The sequence below is a fragment of the Arvicanthis niloticus genome, chromosome 1 (assembly GCF_011762505.2).
Source record: "Arvicanthis niloticus isolate mArvNil1 chromosome 1, mArvNil1.pat.X, whole genome shotgun sequence".
NCBI classification, from domain to species: Eukaryota; Metazoa; Chordata; class Mammalia; order Rodentia; family Muridae; genus Arvicanthis; species Arvicanthis niloticus.
In genome coordinates, this window is record NC_047658.1 from 29,448,872 (window position 1) to 29,469,433 (window position 20,562).

At 38.1% G+C, this 20,562-nt stretch overlaps 1 protein-coding gene across 3 annotated transcripts in view; it reads left to right on the plus strand.

Annotated features, from left to right (window-relative positions):
• The window catches only part of Gabrb3 (gamma-aminobutyric acid type A receptor subunit beta3), a 389,323-nt gene that overhangs the window by 317,581 nt on the left and 51,180 nt on the right, over positions 1 to 20,562 (plus strand). For all 3 annotated transcript variants that reach the window (XM_034495967.3, XM_034495984.2, XM_034495976.2), the window contains one exon: positions 7,453 to 7,673. In XM_034495967.3, coding sequence (XP_034351858.1) covers positions 7,453 to 7,673 — 221 coding nt within the window. The remainder of the gene's footprint in view (positions 1 to 7,452; positions 7,674 to 20,562) is intronic.

Sequence of the window (20,562 nt, forward strand, 5' to 3'; positions counted from 1 at the left end):
AGGCTATATAAGGGGGATCTTCTGTTTGTATTTACTCAAACCAGCACAGGATGGGGGTCCTTCTAGACCCACAGCCATACTCTGGCTGTCTCTTTTCCTCCTGCTGCTAGTGAGATGTCAAGATATGTTGAAACATCAGTCTACTATTGCATAACCTGTGTCTGCAGACAGCCTGTCTCTCCTCTGTGTGCTAATTGAATTAGTCTGGCCACCCCTGGACCACATGGACAGTTCTGGTCCTCATTCCCTACTCCATTGACCCCCTCTTCCTGGAGCCCCATTTTTCCACTGAACCTGTGTCTTCCCACGTTTCTTCCTTTTAGATACCCATATCTCTGACCTGATATCCATACTATACCCTTTCTGCACATTCCTCAGAACCCATCTCATTCTGTTGTTTCTTGACTCCTACTGTTTTCTATCCTATTCCTCTCTAGGCTCTACCAGGTGTGTCATAAAGAGCAGAAGTAGAAAAGAAAGCCATAGCCATGGCTGTCTGTTCAGATACTCTTGGTGTCAAGAGATGAGTGTGCTGAGTACCTGAAAACTGGCCTTGTTTATCACACACATCAGTCTCTAGAGAACAAAACAAGAAAACCTCCTTTAGAGACAGGGGCATGGAACCTCTGTGAATTAACAAGGAATAGAGACTCTAGTATGTTATCACTGCCAGACTGATCAATAGGACAGTTGCTTCTCACTTTCAGTGTCTTTGGAGCCTTTCCTTGCAGACAGCCATTTCTAGACCTCTACTGATTCAAATACTTCCCTCAAGGGGCTTCCTCATCTGCAGAGTGTTTGTGGTGACCATGCATGGAGAAGGGTAAGTGTCACATTCCTGTGCCTGGCCATCTGGCAGAAGGTTTGGAGAAAATAGCTTTGTCAATGAAGTGGTAATGTCAGTGACTGCGGGCTGATGATCTGATCCATTGCCTCTTCTTCAAGGTGTATGTTATGCAACCATCGCATAAGCCCCTTTCCAGGAAGTTCCATTTGTTGTCCTTCCTGAAAATAGCTTCTTTTGTGATTTCCATGTGTCTTTATGTTCAGTGTAGCTCTTTACCCCAATTGCTTTTGAATTATAGACATCAAAATTAGATTGCCCTAGTCTGATGGCCAATCCCTTAGGGCTCATATTTATTGCATCTGGCTCATCACCCACTCTGCAACATTCACTATTATGTGCTAGTCACTCAAGAAATATTTATTCAGTAGTTGAATAAATATCCCAATAAACTGATGTGTCCAGAAATCTAAAGGTCTGGTAACACAGAGCTGTCAACCATATTAGCAGAGATATATAATGTATTACATATTAATTTCTCCTGTGATATTGGATATTTCCCTTATTTGGTATACAGTGCTACCTCCCTGCATGCTTCTTAGGTACCTGTAGGTATCCAATAGACCTATCCCTCACTGAGGAGACTTAACTGACTATTGTTTGAAATACTCCACCCTTGCTAGCCACTCTTAACTTTGTACTCAGATTTCACTGTCTGTCTTTGCCTAAAACACAACAAATAGGGATGAAGTAATAGTTCATTTGGTCAACTTCTATGCAAGCAAAGGCCCTGTGTATGAGCTTCTCAACCTACATGTAGAAGGTGAATATGGTGATAAGTATAAAATCACAGTGATGTAGAGACAGGGGCTCCCTGGGGCTTACTAGCTCTCTTGCCCAGTTGAATTGTTGAGCCCTAGACCAATGAGGGACCCTGTATCAAAAGCCAAAGTAGACATATGAGGAACAAGACCAAAAGTTACCCTGTAGCCCTTCCCCTTCCAGAGTACCAGCCCCATCTATCTCCTGTGACATGTAGTGCACTCATCCACATTAGTCCTCCACAGGCAATATTCTTGTAGGTTCTTGGAGCCTTATAGTATTAGTTGGTTGCTGGGAACTGGCTTGAAATTTGGATGATGGATCCTCCATTCCACACATGGTTTCTTCTGTGTCTTGTTCATGATTCCACGTGTAAAAAAAGGGGGGGAGGCGCTGTTTTTCTGAAATCCTTGCAAAAACTTTTAAACAGTTGTGTTGCAGTAAGATGAGGCTTCCATAGTTCTTATCCCTCTGAAGAATGCCTCATAACCTGGTTCTCCACTCTCCTGGCTTTTGCAAGAAACCCCTAACAAACTCATTCTACTTTAATGTGCAAACTTTTCTAGCTCCCTATCCATCAGACCCTTGTGTTGCAGAGGAGATATACCCAACTTTAAAACCAGTTGTTCTGGTTTCAAAAAGAGGTGGTAGAAGAGAGAAGAGGATATAGCTAGGCTAAATCAGTTCTGTAAATTTTTGTTTAAATCTTTGCAGGATTGTAAAAATAATGACAGCACCTGTGCTGTATTTAAATACAAAAGAGAACAATAATGTGATCTTGGATGCTTTGTCACTGAGGTCTAGGATCCATGATGAGGCCGGAAGTATCCATTCTCAGCAGTAGAATTATGTTTTCACTGCTTCATAATGGCACAAATTAATGGAGGGGGTATTGGGCCATTCCATCATCTGCTTCTTCTTATTCACTTTTCCTCTCCTTCATCTACCAGTGTCTGAAAAGAGAAAGATGGCATCGATTCACATATCCGTTGATGGAATTATTACTTCTTTATAAGACAGAGCAGATTCTGGTTACTTTGAATTTAAGTAGATTTTTCTTCTTCTGGCTCCTTAAGCTCTTCCTATCAACACAGATTGCTTTAGCAACCACCAAAGTCCAATCTAGGAGGTGCTGCTTATGGTGTAGAGAGCAACACCACCTAAAATAAAACCTGATCCTGAGCCCTCAGACTGTGAATGACAGCTGGCTCCCAGTGCAAACGGATGCATTTTCTCTTTCCTCATGGCAAACCATGTGAAGCCAGTCTGAAGGGGCCTCTGTGGGGAGTGCTAGACTTCATGACTCAGGGGGAGGAAAGCAGGTGGCAGTTAAAGAAAGAACTGAGTAAAACTTTGCTGTTCTGCTAGCGTGAAGATTCTTATGCACACAATAGATCCTGAGTTGATAATGCCATTTACTCCCATATTGCTATGCTGCCACGACTGCCCATGCCTGGGTTATTGTACATGCTTCCTCAACAAATGTTAATAGAGGCGATGTGGAGGTCCATTCTCCTGCTGTTCTGGATCATCACAGTGCCTGACATTTTAGGGTTTGCCAAGGGTGCTCTCTGCTTCCAACAGAAAGTGCTTTTCAATAGGACCTTTGCCCATTCCACATCTCTGACCTCTCCCTAACACAGCCTATGCATTGAGATTTCAGTTGCATAACCAACCTTCCCCACTCACATTCTGTGCTTCAGACTGTAGGTGAAGTGTGCCTTAGTTACTTTTCCTGGGACTGACAAAACACCTGACAAGAGGAATGTGAAGATGGAAGGGTTTATTTTAGTTCACTGTTTGATGGCACAGTCTAGTATAGCAGAGAATCTTGAAGTAATGGTCACATTGTATCCACTGCTAACAGGAAAGAGAAGGTGAACTCTTGAACTCGCCCTTTTTTTTTTTTAATCCAGCTAAGACCCAGCCTTTGGAATGGTGGGTGCCATCCACATTTAGGATGTGCCTTTCCTCTCAATCTACTCTAGAAACTTTCATCATGAGCATGCCCAGGGGTTTGTCTCCTACTTAAGATAGATCCTGTCAAGTTGACATTATTAACTATCACAACTCTACACCACGTCAAATAGAAACTCAAGTAGATCATTTTCAAGTCACAGTTTTCAATCTCTTGTCAAAACCATCTATACTCAAAATGCATCTCACCCACTGTCAAAAGTCCTGTAGTTTTTAAGAGTTCTAACACTCTACAAAAATATTTGTGCTGACTCCTCTGAGACCCAGGCAATTTCTTAACTCTGAGTTGCTATAACATAAAAACAAACACGTTACATATTTTTAACAGTCAATGACAGAATAAATGTCCCCCTTACAAAACAGAAATGGAGACATAGCAAAGAAGTATCAGACCAAAGCAGTACTCAAAAAAGAAAGACAAATGGAAATCCTTCAGCTTAGTGTTAGGCATCTGGAGCTCATGTTAGAATCATCAGCGATCCAAAGGACTACAGCAGCCTCACCTTTCAGCTCTGCAACCCTGGAGCACATATAAGTTCTCCCACAGTTCAACTCTACTCCTTGCATGCAACATTCCCCAGCCAGCATCCCAGGGTTGTGGCATGGCTACTGTCTGAAATGTTAATCCCTTTCCCTGGCAAAGGGTACACTTCTCATATTATTTGGCTCCATTTGTCACTATCTTTTACAGTACACATGGAGAAGCGTTGTGAGGAGTAGCCATGACTCGTCATGAACGCTAGTCTGCCCCGAGATTTCCTCCACCAAACCATGAGTCAATTACTTTTGAATTCAACTTCACTCAAGCTCAAGACAAGAGCGGATGCTTTGTCAGAATGGCCTGAATGATGCCTAGTCCAGTTCTCAGGAGAGTCCCTGTTCCCCTATGAAACCTCATGAGCTGGATCTCTGTTCTCTCAGAATTCCCATGAGAATGACCCATTAAGTTCTCTTTACAGTGTTTTAAGGGTTTTATAGCTCAGTGTTCCAAACTCCCACATTCCCCCATAAATCAATTCCAAAGGCCTAAAATAACCACATGATCAGGTTCATGAGAGCAATGACCCCCACTTCTTTTTGTATTTAAACAAAGTATTTTATTAATTTATTGAACATTTCAAACCTGCTTACAAATTTTTATTTATCTACTTTTTCCCTTTTCTCCTCTATGATTTACCTTCAAACTCTTTCCAAATTTATGACTTAAAAACATATAACCCCTCCCCAAGTCCAATTTTTACTTTTCATATACTCACCAGTATAGGATGCCCAGGTTAGTGTGGTGGACAACTTAACAAGTAGTCCTATTCCTCAATACTAGTTTTCTTTGATTTAATTTTTTTCTCATATCTGTGACAAAATACATGACAGAAACCTCTTGAAGAAAAAGCTTATTTTGGCTCATAGTTTGAACATTCAGGACCCAATGGCAGCCATGGTTTGGTGGCAAGAGGATTGCTTTCAAAATTAGGAAGTGTATTCCTTTTTATGCAGCTCAGAATCCCACCCAAGTCATAGGATGCTGCTACCCATATTTATTTATAGGTTGTTTTACTTTTATTAATCCAATCTAGAGACTCCCTTATATAATTCCCAGAGCTTTGTTTCCCAGGTGATCTAGATCCAGTACAGTTGATAATAATTGTCATTACAAGATGCTCAGGTAAGAGAAGACAAACATATTAGGAGATGGCTGCCAGAGAAAAAGTCACAAAAGGAGGGGACTTTTTTCTGATACACCACACAGGAACATGCTTATATGAATCAAGTGGCAGAAAGAAAAGGTTGCCTTGAAGTAAAGATCTTTATTGCTATTTCCATAAAAAAAGAAAAGAAGAACAGATAAATCAAGGTAAATATCTTAGAATTGTCTAATTTAGGTAACTCAAAGACTCCTAACTATAGAAGCTCTTCCTTGTAATTTGGTACTTATACCTAGTTCACAAGCCATTGTGAATCATTGGCTGCTATTTTCACTCTCCATAAAGGAAGTGTTAGGGTTCTGGATTTGTTGTCTTGGATATGAAGGTGCTAGACCTGTAAGTTGTTCACTCTGTGTCATAACTGGATAACCCTGGGGTAAGCAGTCCATTCAGCTTAGTGGGACCCTGGATGTCAAGGCATACAAAAACTAAGCCACATGATTTAATGTATTTGGTAGCCACTCTGACACTTGAAAGTGTGTGGTCTTTTATGGTATGATGCTCACATTCCAGTCCCAGTGGCTTCTCAGCCACTGGTGTGAGGTCCAGTTTTGTTGCCCACTCCACAGACTTGCAAATATGTAAGTGCTGTAAATGAACAGCTCCCAGGTTTGTCATGCTCCATACCCTTTCAGCTAGCTTCCGAAGACCCAAGTTTAGTGACGTCTTCTCCATGAAAATCTTTGAGTTGTGGTTGGGATGGGAGTTGGCATCCATATAGTACGTACCAGGCTCAAAGCTCTACTACTGGATGCTCCTCTAAGAAATCCCTACTTCTCAAGCATTGCAGCTTCATTAGAATTCAGATAAAATTCTCTGTAAATCTAGCCCACATAGGTTTGCTCTGTTTCATCTTTCCTTTGCTTTTTCTGGGCCTTTACAGTGTTGAAAGTCCTGTTTCTTATAACGGAGACACACATGTCCTAGGCATGTATTTTGACCCTGAGCTGTAGCTACACTCCAAAATTTGTATTTTGTTTAGAGTTGGTAAGTATGTATGAGTTTTTTGCAACCTCTTGCTGGGCACATCTGGAGAGGGCAGGTTAACGTCCGTGCTTTACCACTTTTAAGTATAACACATATCATTTATGTTTCCAAATAAGACATAAACTACAGCATGAAGAACTGCCATGTGAGGTAGTAGGGCTACTGATGGGATTTGTGAGCCCCCATTTTCCACAATGGATTCTGAAACTAACTTGCTCCTCACCTTTCACTTCCCACAAAATGAGCATTTGTACAGACCTGACCAACTGGCATGTGAATTTCCTTGCTCTTGAATATACCTACATGCCTTCAAGTTTTCAGCTTAGTCCTTCTACAATAGGATCCAGAATGGTCTGTGACTCTCACCATATTTTATGATATATACACATATATGTATTTATGCAATATCTAGCTTTTCATGATTTTTATATGTTCAGCCTTTGGTTGCCCCCCAACCCCAATTAGCTGTTTTGCAATTAACAACACAATGTAAAAGTTAGTTTTTGGTTCCCTGTGTGGGCATTTCTTGATTTTGTTGGTTGTATGTAGCAGTGCTGTGGTCTTCTCCCATGCCCTGCTGTGGCCTCGGGTTCCCATATATTCCATCATCATGTTATCTCCAGGTGAAGTTATGGATCAGTTAGAGTAGGATAGTCAAGATGAGCTGAGAGGAAGAGAACATGTGAAAGTTGGGGCACAGAGCCCTCCTATAGGCCACTTCACCTCCAGTGGGAGTTTCTGGAATGCCTGTATTTTGTAGTTTTTGCAAAGGCAGAAGAAAGTAGCTTCAGATACTTAGGTTGATTTATAGAGTTCATCCATATAACTTGGTTAAAATGCTGTTTGCTTGGTGGAAAAGTATGTACCTAGGGATGCAATCAAGTTCCCTGCCAGCCATCTGATTTTACAATTATGGTTTCTTCTTCTTTATTGCTGTGTGATTGCCTCAAAGTGTAACCTGTCTGGTACCCTTACCTAAGTTAAGTAAAATTTATATGTATTTTATATATGTTTTTACACACTATGGTTATTAAATGCAATGGTTTCATTCCTAAGAAAGCACCACTCCTTCTGCTCATTTCAGGACATGGGATTCAGCCTGGATTTGTCATTGCATGCCAGAATTATACTTGTGTTAAACACAAACTAACTTTCTTTCTTTTCTTCTCTTCTCCCCAGGATTATACCTTAACTATGTATTTCCAACAATATTGGAGAGATAAAAGACTCGCCTATTCTGGGATCCCTCTCAACCTCACTCTTGACAATCGAGTGGCTGACCAGCTCTGGGTGCCTGACACATATTTCTTAAATGATAAAAAGTCGTTTGTGCACGGAGTGACAGTGAAAAACCGCATGATCCGCCTCCACCCTGATGGCACAGTGCTGTACGGGCTCAGGTCTGTCTGCTCTTCAGGGCTGCTGTATGGGCCCAGGTCTGTCTGCTCTGCAGGGCTGCTGTATGGGCTCAGGTCTGTCTGCTCTGCAGGGCCAGTTTTGAAGTTATGTGGTACACTGGCATTGAGTTTCTCACTTGAGATAATTATAGTGAGATGACGTCCTTAAATTAATTGGTAAATATCCATGAAATACTCCTAGCTTTGCAGAAAAAAAATAATCTCATCATTCTCAGATTTGGGGCATTACTGATACTATAAATAGTCACCAACATTTGCAAAGCAATCTTATTAGATAGTTTGTATATAATTGGGTTCCCAAATCTAAGAACACAGATTGCCATATCTTAGCCAAATAAACTTGTAATTAATGTTGCCCTGACGCTTGAGAAGCTTTAATAAGTTCTTTTCAAAGCATCTGCACTACTTAGAAGATATCAACTGTGAAGATGTAAGGTATAGTCTCAGTGGTACTCTATGAAGTCAGGGCCACTGATATTTATGGAGAGACTAAAAGAGAGCCTTCTACATGAGCTAGCATTTTCTCTGGGGCTTAGAATGTGGTTTCTCACCTGAAAACCAGGCTGCTTCCTGAGTTGCACAGAGGAGGCCCAGGGCTTCGTTGATTACCAGGAAATGACCTGACCTTCTTTTGCCATTCCATTCTGTTACATAATTGTGTAACTTGCTTAAATGATATTCTTAAGTCTTCTGTCTCCAAATGGATTTCAGACAGATTTTGGTTCTGTGCTGTTGTTTAGTATAGAATTATGGAGGTGTCTGTCTAACTTTTTTGATGCCCTGGACTAGACACACCCTTGAAGCCTTCTAGGAGACCCCACTTTTGTTTAATAGAATACTTTTGAGTCTCTTGGAGGGAAACAAACCTGTCTCAGGTTTTGAGTCAAGACCTTTTTCAGAAGACTCCAATAGCTGAAAGTAAACCCCCAACCAAAGGTACTGAAATCTACATAGTGTGACTTATCGTTAAGGAGAGGAATTTACTTAACTTTGCCCTCACTGAAAAATGCTAAATGTCTTTTGTTTGTTTGTTTGATATTTGTTTGTTTGTTTGTTTTAACAAACTACACTAGTGGAGCAAAAGTTGAAATTTTTGTCAAACAAGACCTTTCTAAATATAGGGGAATAATGACATATGTTGAAAAAAAATGTGATATTTCATAAAAGTCTACCCTGATGTTTCTGTGGCTGGGTTTAGCATTTATATTTTGGCCCCACAAGGAGGCATTTGGCTTTAGTGTGAGAAGTACTGAGAGGACACTGGTCTCAGAGAAGAGTACCAAGACATCCTGGGACATAAAAAGGAAAGCCAATTACCTTCCTGTCCCCCTCCCTCACCAAAGCCGAGGCAAAAAATGTGTTTGTGCTATAGTTTTATCTATGTGTCTGTACATAAGTGTTCGTATCTGTCTGTGTGTGTATATATGTCTATAATAGGGAAAAAGTAGAAGCAGTATCAACTAAAAGTGATATCTGATGTTTCGAGTTTTTAAAATAAATCATGTTCTTTGGGTTCTCTTCATTTTAAATTTTTTCTTCATTTAAAAATTAATCTTGCTGAGTGGTGGCAGTGCATGCCTTTAATCCAAGCATTCCAAAGACAGAAACAAGAAGACCAACCTGGTCTACAGAGTGAGTTCCAGGACAGCCAGAGCTATACACAGAGAAACTGTGTCTCAAGAAACCAATATAATATATATGTAATAGTTATGTATTCCTGCAAAGAGGTAGAAGACAACCTGAAAAAATTGGTTCCCTCCTTTTACCATGTGGGCTACTAGAATTGAATTCAGATTGTCAGGCTTGGTGGCTAGTGCTTTTACCCATAAGTTGTTTTGCTGGCCCCTTCATTCTTTATTTTCTTGCCAGAAGTAGAGTATAGCAATTTGTCTTTATTAAAATTAAGGGACTTTAACTTTAGGGAATGGGAATAAAGTTATATAATACACATGCAAGTGCTATAATAAGTTTACAAATTTCATTTGAAGGTGTTAAATTTAGAGCCAAACAATAGGTAAGAGTGAAAAATGACAAGAAGGAAAAAAAAAAACCCAATAGTATACTTTAAAAAAAATAGTTTTTTTTTTTTTTAGCTCATTTGGCCTTCAAATTAATTAGTAATGCAGTAATAAGTCAGTGGGACTTTTTGTATTGGCCTTTTCCCAGTGATCTAAAAATAATCTTTTTGGTTGAATTTTCATCGGTTACCTGAAATCAAAAATCAGCCTTCCATGTGGCCCTCTTTTTCCAAGAACAGTTGTTGCATGCTTTTCAATTCCTACTTGTGTGATGGTTCTTCATATTTCTGTGGTCCTATACAAATCACCATAGGTGCAGGCTGACCAGAATATCCTATGTGCACAGCCTCTGCACTGTGTCATCTGGCTTCTTGGAACTTGGCTAGTCTACAGATTTCTATCTTGATATTCAAAGGAGTATATATCCATAACCCTTAACCTGAACTTTTAAAGAAGTACATTAATAATTAAAGATACTGATTATTTTTTAAAGTTCACATATACTTTTATTTCTCCTGGGCTGGTCTATGAAATATACTTCCATCTTTTATACAGACATATACGTACTGTTTCTCTATAAACATAAGTAGCATCATTTTCTACCCTATCCTCGGCTCTTCTTTCTTTTATTGTTAGACTTACGGAATCATGGTGGTAACATAACAAGTTGGGGCTAAGCCAGTATCTCACGTCTGGATTATACACTGTATCTTTTGATAAATAGGATCAGATGCTCCTCAGTTTATAGTACTGTGGCATCTTTATTAACCCGTCAGAAGCTGAGCATATCGTAATCATAATGAACAGAATCTGCCCAGCTGAAAGCACATCAGTGTCTCCCCCTTGGCCTGTGCACATTGGCTGTCTTCTGGAGTTTGAGGCTGCCTGGGAGTTGTGAATTCTGATGATACCCAGCAACATAACAGAGGCTCCTGGGGAAAAAAGCAAAATTCAACATCCAAAGCTGGTTCTCTCCTGAATGCCTTTTGCTTTTACGCAGAAATGTCAGAAAGCTGAGATTGACCTTCTACATCAGTCTGTGTGCAGGAATGGAAGAGACACACACACACTTGCCAAACTCCCCATAGTCCTAGCTTTCTGTCTTTGCACTCATAACAAGTCCCATCTAGCTGGGGGGCAATTTCCTCCTGGCTTTGAGTGTATGTTGGACTGACTGTTCCTGAGACTTGCAGTTGCGTTTTCTCATAGTTGGATATTGAACATGTCCTTCACCCTGTCTCTCCAGCTAAATTTTCCACGGGTAATCAGCCACTATTTTGTGTCTCTACGTTTCTTTTCTTCCACATATCCCCAATGAATCATCAAGGTCAAGGGGGGGGGGGGGCTTCTGAATCTTCTGGATAAGGTAAAAATCTTTGGCTATAGACCAGAAGTGACATACATTAGTACGTCAGATCAGCCTTATTCTGGGAAAGCATTGATCCTTCACTCTGCTGATGGAAGGGAAGGTCACTGGCACTGCGAGTGGTTTCTTCCAACTACTCCAGTGCCTTGAGATCAAGATTTACATGCATTCCTTAATGGTCACTGACTTTGGCACAGCTGACCGCAAAGGCAGACTGAGTCTCTGACACAGGCCGACCTAGCTATGGTGTTAGGGTATCTCTGAATGGGACACATTGCTGTCCTGACATGGCATGTACCTTTTAAGTTTTCCTTTGGGCAGCCATGCCTTTCAAGATATCAAGAAGGTCTTGGCTATCCTCATCTGGCCCAGCACAGCTTCTCTGCTATGCCTTGCTACCTATCACAGCTGGATCATCTTCCCTCTATCTTCTCTAGCTTCTTTTCAATGTCTGGGTCCTAGTTTTCTGCCCCATTAAACATTAGTTTTTTCCTCTCTACTAGGTGTTAATAAGAAAGTTACAAATATAATGTCACTTGTCCTATAAAGCATCTGAGTTTGAATGATGGTTAGTAAAGCATGTTAGCATATTTTTATGGGAAGTGTGAAATGTTTTGGATAATACATTGTGATGTTACTACATGATGTTAAAAACCACTGAAAATTATTAATGTAACGAGTTGTACGGTGAAATGTTTAACTACAATATTAAATAAAACCTAGAATAGATCCCAATAGATCCAAATTGAGTCTTATAATTGATTTTGCTTTTTATTCTGAAGCTGTGTTTTTTTTTAATGCTCCTTCAGTTCAACTATCTATTTACTCTATAAAAGATCTGATCTTTTAGGGCCACTGGGGCCTCCAATATGTTGGGGTCTTCACTCGACCCATCCTTCACTGTATAGCTTTATGTAATGATGTAATGGCCTTTTGTCATCTTGTTTTCAGTATTTTCTGCCTCAGTATCCACCATTCCTCTCCTCAGCAACTTTCTGAAACTTGAAGGAAAAAAATCTATGATCTCCTATTCTTGCATTTTTATGCTTCCAGAACCATTTCTACAAGGATTGCTCTGTCATGTCTGCCAAGCAGCTTGGAATGAACTCTTCCCACTTTGGACCATGTTAGCAGTGGCTTTTGTATGCAGTTTTGTTGTTGTTTTTCTAGGCTCAGAAAACTCTTCGGGCTATTTTTTTCCTTACAAGCTGGAAGTTTACCTGGGTGGTGTTTTGCCCTAAGGATTCTGTTTTCATTTTTCTAGCGTAGCCTAGGCAGTTACTTCTTAATGGTCCTTATCTCTTTAATAATACAGGCTCTCTTTTGACATGTGTCTTGACTGTAACATTGAGCTTCTTGGTGTTCTTTTTCTTTATAAACTGTGCATTGTATTTCTTTTGTCCAGAATATTCGATTTCATCTTACATCTGCATAATAGTTATCAGTAATAACCAATCCATGGAATCAACATTTTGCTGAATCTATCAAAAAATAAATAAAGGAGTAGTTCAATATTTTTTAGTGAAATCTTTGGCAAGGACTTAGGCCAAGAGCAGAGTGCATCTTCATTATTTGTCAAAATATCCCATTACCGATAGCTAGCCCAGTAACGGATATTGAAATATGCCACCTCTACCTTCTACATTGCTTTCAGCACTACTGTCTTATAGGCACCATACAGAAAAGAGCTGCTCATGGCAACAGTAGTCTTTCTAGATCAAGGTTTCAAAGCCTTCTATATTCCTCTCCAAATACAAATGGTCACGTTTTGCACAACAGCAAGTCTCTAATACCAACTTCTGTATTAGTTAGTTTTACTGCTGTGATAAAACACTGTAACTGAAAACGATAAACAGAAAAAAAGAATTTATTTTGGCTTCCAGGAGGAGAAGCCATATTGTTAGGGGAGGCATGGAGACAGGGAACCAAGAGCAAGAAAATAAAAGATTACATCATAAGTCATAAATACCAAGGAAAGAGATAAAACTAGAGGTGGTAGTCAGGCTACTAACATTCAAAGCCTGCCCCCAGTGACATAGTTCTTTCAGCAAGGTCACACCTTCCAATGGTTCCATAACCACTCCAAACAATGCCATTAAACTGGGCATCAAGTGTATATCCCATACATGAGCATGTGGAAGACATTTCTCATTCAAACCACCAAAGAAATCCGAAAACATCCAACCATGCTAATCTCTTCTTATATCCGACAATTTAGTTAATTCTTCCTAACATTTTAGTTTTATACTTATATTGTTTATTGTACTAATTTTTTTTCATTTTAAAATAGTTTGTTCTCACTTATTTTTCTTGCCCCACTGCTCTGACTTTGATTTCCTGAGCAGCAATGTGCTTGCAGTGTACAGCCCTCGCTCGTTTCCCTGTGACATGGAGGTTGGTACTTTCAATTTGGGATAACAAATATTATGTGTGCATTTTACTACTCCCCAGGTAGAGAGGAGACTTTCTAAAAATTGTGTTATGTATTGAAATATGACAAATAAAACTTATAACAGGTACAGCATTTATATTTAACAATGATAATGACCAATGGTAGACATCAGAGGTAGATATTATCACTTTAGGCTATGTTTATATGACCCTTTGCTGTGGCCATCATATATTAATTTTCAATAATGAGTCATTGGTTAATGTTTATTTTTACTACACATTAACAATTTATAATTATGTCTATTTATGGGATAAAAATGATGTCATGATTTATGCATGCAGTGTGGAATAATTGGATCAAAGCAGGTATCACATTGCTCTTTAAATATTTAATCTCCTTTGTGGTGAGTAAACTTGAAATTTTCTTTTAGGAATTTATATCTAACAATTTAAAATATACAGTATATTTATTTCCTATGCTTTGCAGTAGATCTAAAAAAAAATCTTCCTTTTTGAGGTTTTGTGTCATCAGTTTATTATTATCTTCTTCCTTCTTCTTCTAGTTGTTTCCAGCCCCATTCTACTATCTACTTCTGAGTTTGATTGGCTTAGCTACTATATACAACATGCCTCTTTTTCTCTGCCTGGCTTATTTGATAGCATAATATTTTCTGATTACATTGATGTTCTCACAAAGGAAAAAACTTTTTTATTGTTTTTGTTTTGTTAACTGGACAATGTTGCATTGTTTGGACCACAGTGGGTTTTGTTGTTGTTGTTTTTTGTTTTTCTCTGTTAATGTGTTGAATGGTTGTTTGGTTGATTCTATAACTTCACAATTGTGAATAGTGTTACATTCAGCATGGGAGGGTAGGTATCATTTTAGCTGATTTTAAAACTTTTGGTTAAATATGGAATTGTTATTTATTATTCTCTGTGTGTGTGTGTGATTTGAATACTGTATAATACTTTGAACAATGGCTCTGCCAATTTACATTTCCCACCACCAGATTACAGGGTTCTTTTCTTCATATCCTGGGTAATACTTCTTTATGATTTAAATGATAGCCATCTTTATGTGTCTGTTGGCTATATGTTTGTCTTCTTTTGAGAAATGTTTTATTTTAATATGAGCATAAACACTCCTAAAAATCCCTTCCTTAAGTTTTCTGGGTTTCAATAATCTGACTCCTGTTAAAACCCATGATGTATAGAAATTTTCAGAAAATATTTAACAATTCATTAAAATTTTCTAAAGAATTATATTCATTAGAGTTAGTGGTGTTGCATCTACTATGTATGTTCTAGGGTGTACTGTGTCACACATATTAAACATACCAGTGAACATATAAAAACATATAAAACATATAAAAACATATATGTTTTATTATTTCTTTTGTGTTTTCTTAGTACAAGCCAAGATTTTTCTTTCTGCATGTCCTATAATGGAGTATATAATATAGGTTTACTTAAGAAGGCCAATGTTTCTTTAAATATTTGCATGTAAATATAGTCTTCATGTGAAAATATTTTGGGCAGATATTTATTCTTTGAGATATTTTATTTCTTTAAGTACTTTGTACAGAGTATTTTGAACATATTTATTTACTCCTGAATCTTCTCCCAAATCTGTCTTCCTTCTATATACCCACCAAACTTTATGTCCTTTAAAAAACAATCATGGTGGGTTGGAGAGATGGCTCAGAGGTTAAGAGCACTGGCTGCTCTTCCAGAGAAGATGTGTTCAATTCCAAGAACTCACAATACAATTCACAGCTGTCTGTCACTTCAATTACAAAGGGTCCAAAACCCTCATACAGACATGCATGAACATGAAACACTAATGCACACAAAATAAAAATAAATTAATTATATTAAAAAACCAATCAAGTCTAAGTTGTTCTGTCCATATACTCTTAGTTATTTGGCTTCCCATTGGGATTTGGTCAACATACCAGAGCTATACTCTTAAGGAAAACTGATTCTTGCTCTCACTGCAGCTAACAGTTGCCTCTCTTCCTGATGATGAGACTTGGTCTGGTGTGCAGTTCCCTACTATGTTCAGAAAGCACTTTTTGCAGCTATCCACATCCTCCCACTTTTACAATCTTTCCACCTCTTGTTTTAAATGATCCCAGAGCCTTCGGAGGAGAGGTATGATATGGATGTCCCATTCAAGTCTAAGAATTTGGCCATCATTTATTTTCTGGATTATTATTATCAAGATAAGTTGTGGGTCTCTGTGATAATCTTTATCTACTACAAAAAGAAGCTTCTCTGATAAGGTGAGAGGTACTTTAATCTATAGGCATAATGAAACCTCGTTAAGGAGTCAAGTTAATACTATGCCCATTTAGTAGAATGGGCCTATTTCCTGTTTGATCTCAGTTTCTTGATCTGATAATGGCGCTAGTCATGAGTTTCTTCTTGTGGAGCTGGCCTTAAATTCAATCAGAATGTTGTTGTCTTAGCCCATGTTCTTGAGGTTACTCCAACAGGGGTTATATTTTTGCCAGGGAGGTCATAATTGTAGCTTGCAATCTTTACAATTGGTAATGATTTTTGATTATTTTTTTACTTTAATTTATTCATTCACTTTACATCTTGATCACTGCCCTCCTCATCAGTCCTGGACTTACACAGCTCCTTCTACCCATCTCCCCTCACTTCTCTGAGAGTGTGGAGCCCCACCTCCTGGTTATCACCCCCACCCTAGCACATCAAGCCTCTGCTATCTCTGGTACTGTACCTTTTAGCACTATGAAAGTTAGCCAATTAGGATGAAGCTTCCAGGTGAGTACCATATTGATTTTTCAATGTTCTATAGCTCAAGTGTATGCTGTCTTCATCAATCAGAACATGTTCTAAAAGATAATGAATAGCATGGGCAGTAGCTGGTAATGTTGGTGTCTATACAATCACTACCACCTTTAAAAGAGATAGCACTTTCCTGACATGGGGCTCTTTATTTGTTAGCCTATGATTTCTGGTAAGTACATTGTTGCTTTGTTATAATGTAACATCAGTTTAACTCTCTTACTCTGTGTGTGTGTGTGTGTGTGTGTGTGTGTGTGTGTGTGTGTGTGTTTCGTGTTGTGCTGTATGTGTGTGCATTAAAAAGCTTTTACAATTGTATGTTTCTATGTGTTTTCAAAAGGCCTATAGTGATTGATCTCTCTGCACATTGTCTCCTTCTCTGACAGCCACCCTACTCCCAGTTTAAGCCTTCCCGTTGCACCATCCCTTTACTTCTTTATATTACTGTCTTCTTTAAAAGCTTTCTCCAGGCTCCTTACCAATTTCCAAGAAGTCATGGGTATTTTAAATGAAATACACATACCTCAAGATTCTAATCTGACACCCACAGATAAGAGAAAACGTGGGATATTATACTATCCTGACCTAACTTACCTTGTGAAAATTGTTTCCAGCTTTATCCATGGACCAGAGAATTTCATTATTTTGTTTTTTCTTAGCAACATGATATCCATTCATCTTCTGATGGACTTCGGATCTGTTTTCAATTCTTGGTTATTGTAAGAGCAATAGTGAACATGGATGAGCATATATCTCTATAGTCAGATACAGTGTCCTTTTGGCATTTGCTGAAGAGTGGTCTAACTGGGTCATGAGATAGATCATTTTTTAGGTTTTTGAGGAATCTTGTATTTCTGGTGTGGCTGCACGAAGGTACACTCTCACTACCAGTGAGTAAGTGCTCCCCTTTCCTCACAATGACATCTGTTGTCATTTGTAGTTTTGACCTTAGACATTCTGACAGAGGTACAATGAAATCTTAAAGCAGTTTAAATTTGATGCCACTGATGAATAAAGATGTCAAAGTTTTTTTTTCAAAATCTCTCTCAGCCACTTATATTTCATCTTTTGAGAACTCTGTGTTTAGTTCCATGGCCAATATTAGTTGAGCTGTTTGTTTCCTTCATGTTTTTATTTTTGAATTCTTTATATATTCTAGATAATCTCTGTGAGATGGATAGCTGGCAAAGATTTTTCTCTATTCTCTATACTGTTGATTTGCTTAAATAGTGGCATCTATTGCTGCACAAGCTTTTTTACCTTGATGAGGTCCCCTTTTCTAATGGTAGGTCTTGATGTCTGCACCATGAACATCCTGTTCAGAAAGTTCTTTGCCGTGCCAAGCAGTTCGATTGAATGTTCTACTTCATCCTCCATCAGATTTAGGTTATCTGGTCTTCCTTTGAGATCTTTAATCCAATTGGAGTTGAGTTTTTTGAAGGGTGAGAGATGAAGTATCCCGTTATATTTTTCAACTTTTAGCTGTTCAGTTTGATCAGTGCCATTTTTTTAAGATGGTGGTGTTTTTGTTTGTTTGTTGGTTGGTTGGTTGGTTGGTTAGTTTGTTGGTTTTTCCTCCCCTGTGCATTTTTAGTCTCTTTGTCAAATAGCTTTAGGAATGTCAGCTTATACAGCTTGTCAGTTTTCTTCCACTGATCATTGAGTCTATTTTAGGCCAGTACCATGATGTTTTTATTACTGTAACTCTAATATAACTTGAAATTTCAGATACTTTGGTTTTGGTTTTGAGGGGTTTGCACCAAAATTAGGTTAAATTTCATCCTTAAATATTTGTCTGATTTCCTTGTGAATATTTCTGCCTGAAGAAATCTGTCCCAACAGGTTCAAAAGGTGGAGTCTATTTTCTTAGGAACAGCCACACTACTCATATTGTGCGTATTGTAGGTGGGACTGTTTTCCTGTTTTATCTGCTTGTTCAAATCTCTGCTGTAATGCTGCACAGAACATCCTCTTTAAAAGAAATTCATGCTACTTTGAATTCATTATGTTTATAGTCTCCTCAGCCTTTTTTTTTAATGTCATGACAATTCATCTTTTTCTGGACAACATCTTAGTTTATATTTTCTGATTAATAATTATTACCTACTACAACCATATTGCTTTATTATAATCTTTATTATTTTGCTTGGAGGTGTCAAAAATATTTTAAGCCAGGCTTAGAAGCTATAATTCCACTCTTGTAATTTCAAGGACTCAGAAGGCAGTTGCAGTGTTGTTATCATAACAACAGGCCAGCCTATGCTATATGGTAAAATACTTTGGGGAGGTGGATTGGTTGTTTGGTTTGCCTTATTCTTTTTACTTTTACTATCTAAGCTTTAATAATCTTGGCTCTATTTTCATGAAAATTCTAGTATCTCTGTACAGATTGTTCTGCTAGAGATTGATAGTAGGAAATGGAGACAAAAAGCCTCCAAGATATTGTTCCCCAAGCTTTCTGACACAATTTTGTACAGTCACCAAAAAAGCAGCTCAGAGTCCATAGAAACAGCCCAAATACATAATCAAGAGAAACTGTATTCAGCATCACATTCTATTTCCTAGTTCTTCACTAACAACATACAGAGGAGATAAGACCTATGCTTTATCAAGATGTATTTTAAACTGTATGTAGAATACCAAGACAACCGAAGCAATGAGTGCACTGTTTTGTATAATTCGAAATGTAGGCAAAGAAAGAAAATGGCCCAAATTGTAAGGCTACAAAGTGACAGTGGCACATAGGTGCCCTTACAGAAGATGTAAAATAAACACCAAAAGCGCAAAGTAAAGGGTGGAAAAATGAGCAAGTTAGAAAAATTATTTATATACACAAGATAATTTGAAAGCCATAATTTCTAGGAAAGGTATATGGTGCTAAAAATCCAGAGTAACCCTAAGTTTTTGTTTAGGACTGATGTCTTGGCACAAAACAAGCATGTCTATATGGTTGCAAAATACTCCAGTAAATAATCAGTCTTCAAAGAATAAGGGAAGTAGAGACAAGAAGGGATCTGATTTTCATTTATTACATTTTTATAATCAAATTTCTAACTTCTAGCATAAGGCCTACAAGAAAAAAAATATGTTTACCTCAAAAGAAAGAAAAATAAATTTACAGCTACTTAGACATAAAATCTGATGGATAAAATGTTAAACCATTCATCTTTACATCCCATGTAAAAGGTAAGATAAAAAAAATGAAGAAAGAATAGAGAAAATAGATGACTCCATGTGAATGAAGTGCACAAAACCAACCAAGAAATAGAAGTGACACCAACCCAGCAGAAATGCTGAACCTCATCACTATAATAGTTAAAGTGATTGATTCAGTAACAAGATAGACACAGAAAAAAAGAGTTCATAGACTTGAAAATATGACAATTAAAGTTGTCAGATCTAAGGGGCAGGAAATAAAAAGAAAGAAGAAAAGTTAATAGAGCCCAATAAACTTGTAAGAAAACAATAGTAAAACAAAATGTTTAGGATCTCCAGAAGATGAGAGGGATGAAGGGAGGGAGGGAAGGAGGAAGGAAGGGAGAGAGAGAGAGAGAGAGAGAGAGAGAGAGAGAGGAGTTAGAGGAGGGAGGGGTTAAGGGATGGAATGGGATAAGGAGAGAGTATATTTGAAGAAATAATAGCTAAAAGCATCACCAATTTAATGGATGGTATGAATATACAAATCCAAGATTCCCAGAGAAGTGCAGTGTGGATAAAGCCAGAGAGATCTATGTTGACACATATTATTACCAAAATTTTAGACGCTAAATTTAAAGACAATCTTAACAGTATCAAGAACAATAGATATATCCCAGATATGGGATTCTTGAAAATATTACATGCCCATTTGTCTTCAGAAACATTGGATGCCAAAGCCAATTTGATAATATGTATGCTGGGGGAAAATGCTTCCAGCGTACAATGCTGTATGTACAAACAGCTCTTTATAATTAGAAGGAATGAAAATTCTTCAAGATAAGTAAACCCTGAGACAGTTCTTTCTGTTTTAAAAGGCCTGCTTCAATGGAAGTGTTCAAGTTTAAAGGAAAACTTACTGGACATTGACACAGAAGCATATGAAGTTGTGGTGATGTCCAGAGATGGTTAATGAGAACCAGTAGTACTAAACTACTTGTAATTCCACTTTCAAATTTTTATTCACTACATGACTTAAATGACAAATTCACTGACACTTTGCAAGATGAGGTTGAAAAAAATCACAAGCCTGGACTATGCTGTAGAGAGGTCTAGGCTAGCTTTGGCTACATAACAATACCTT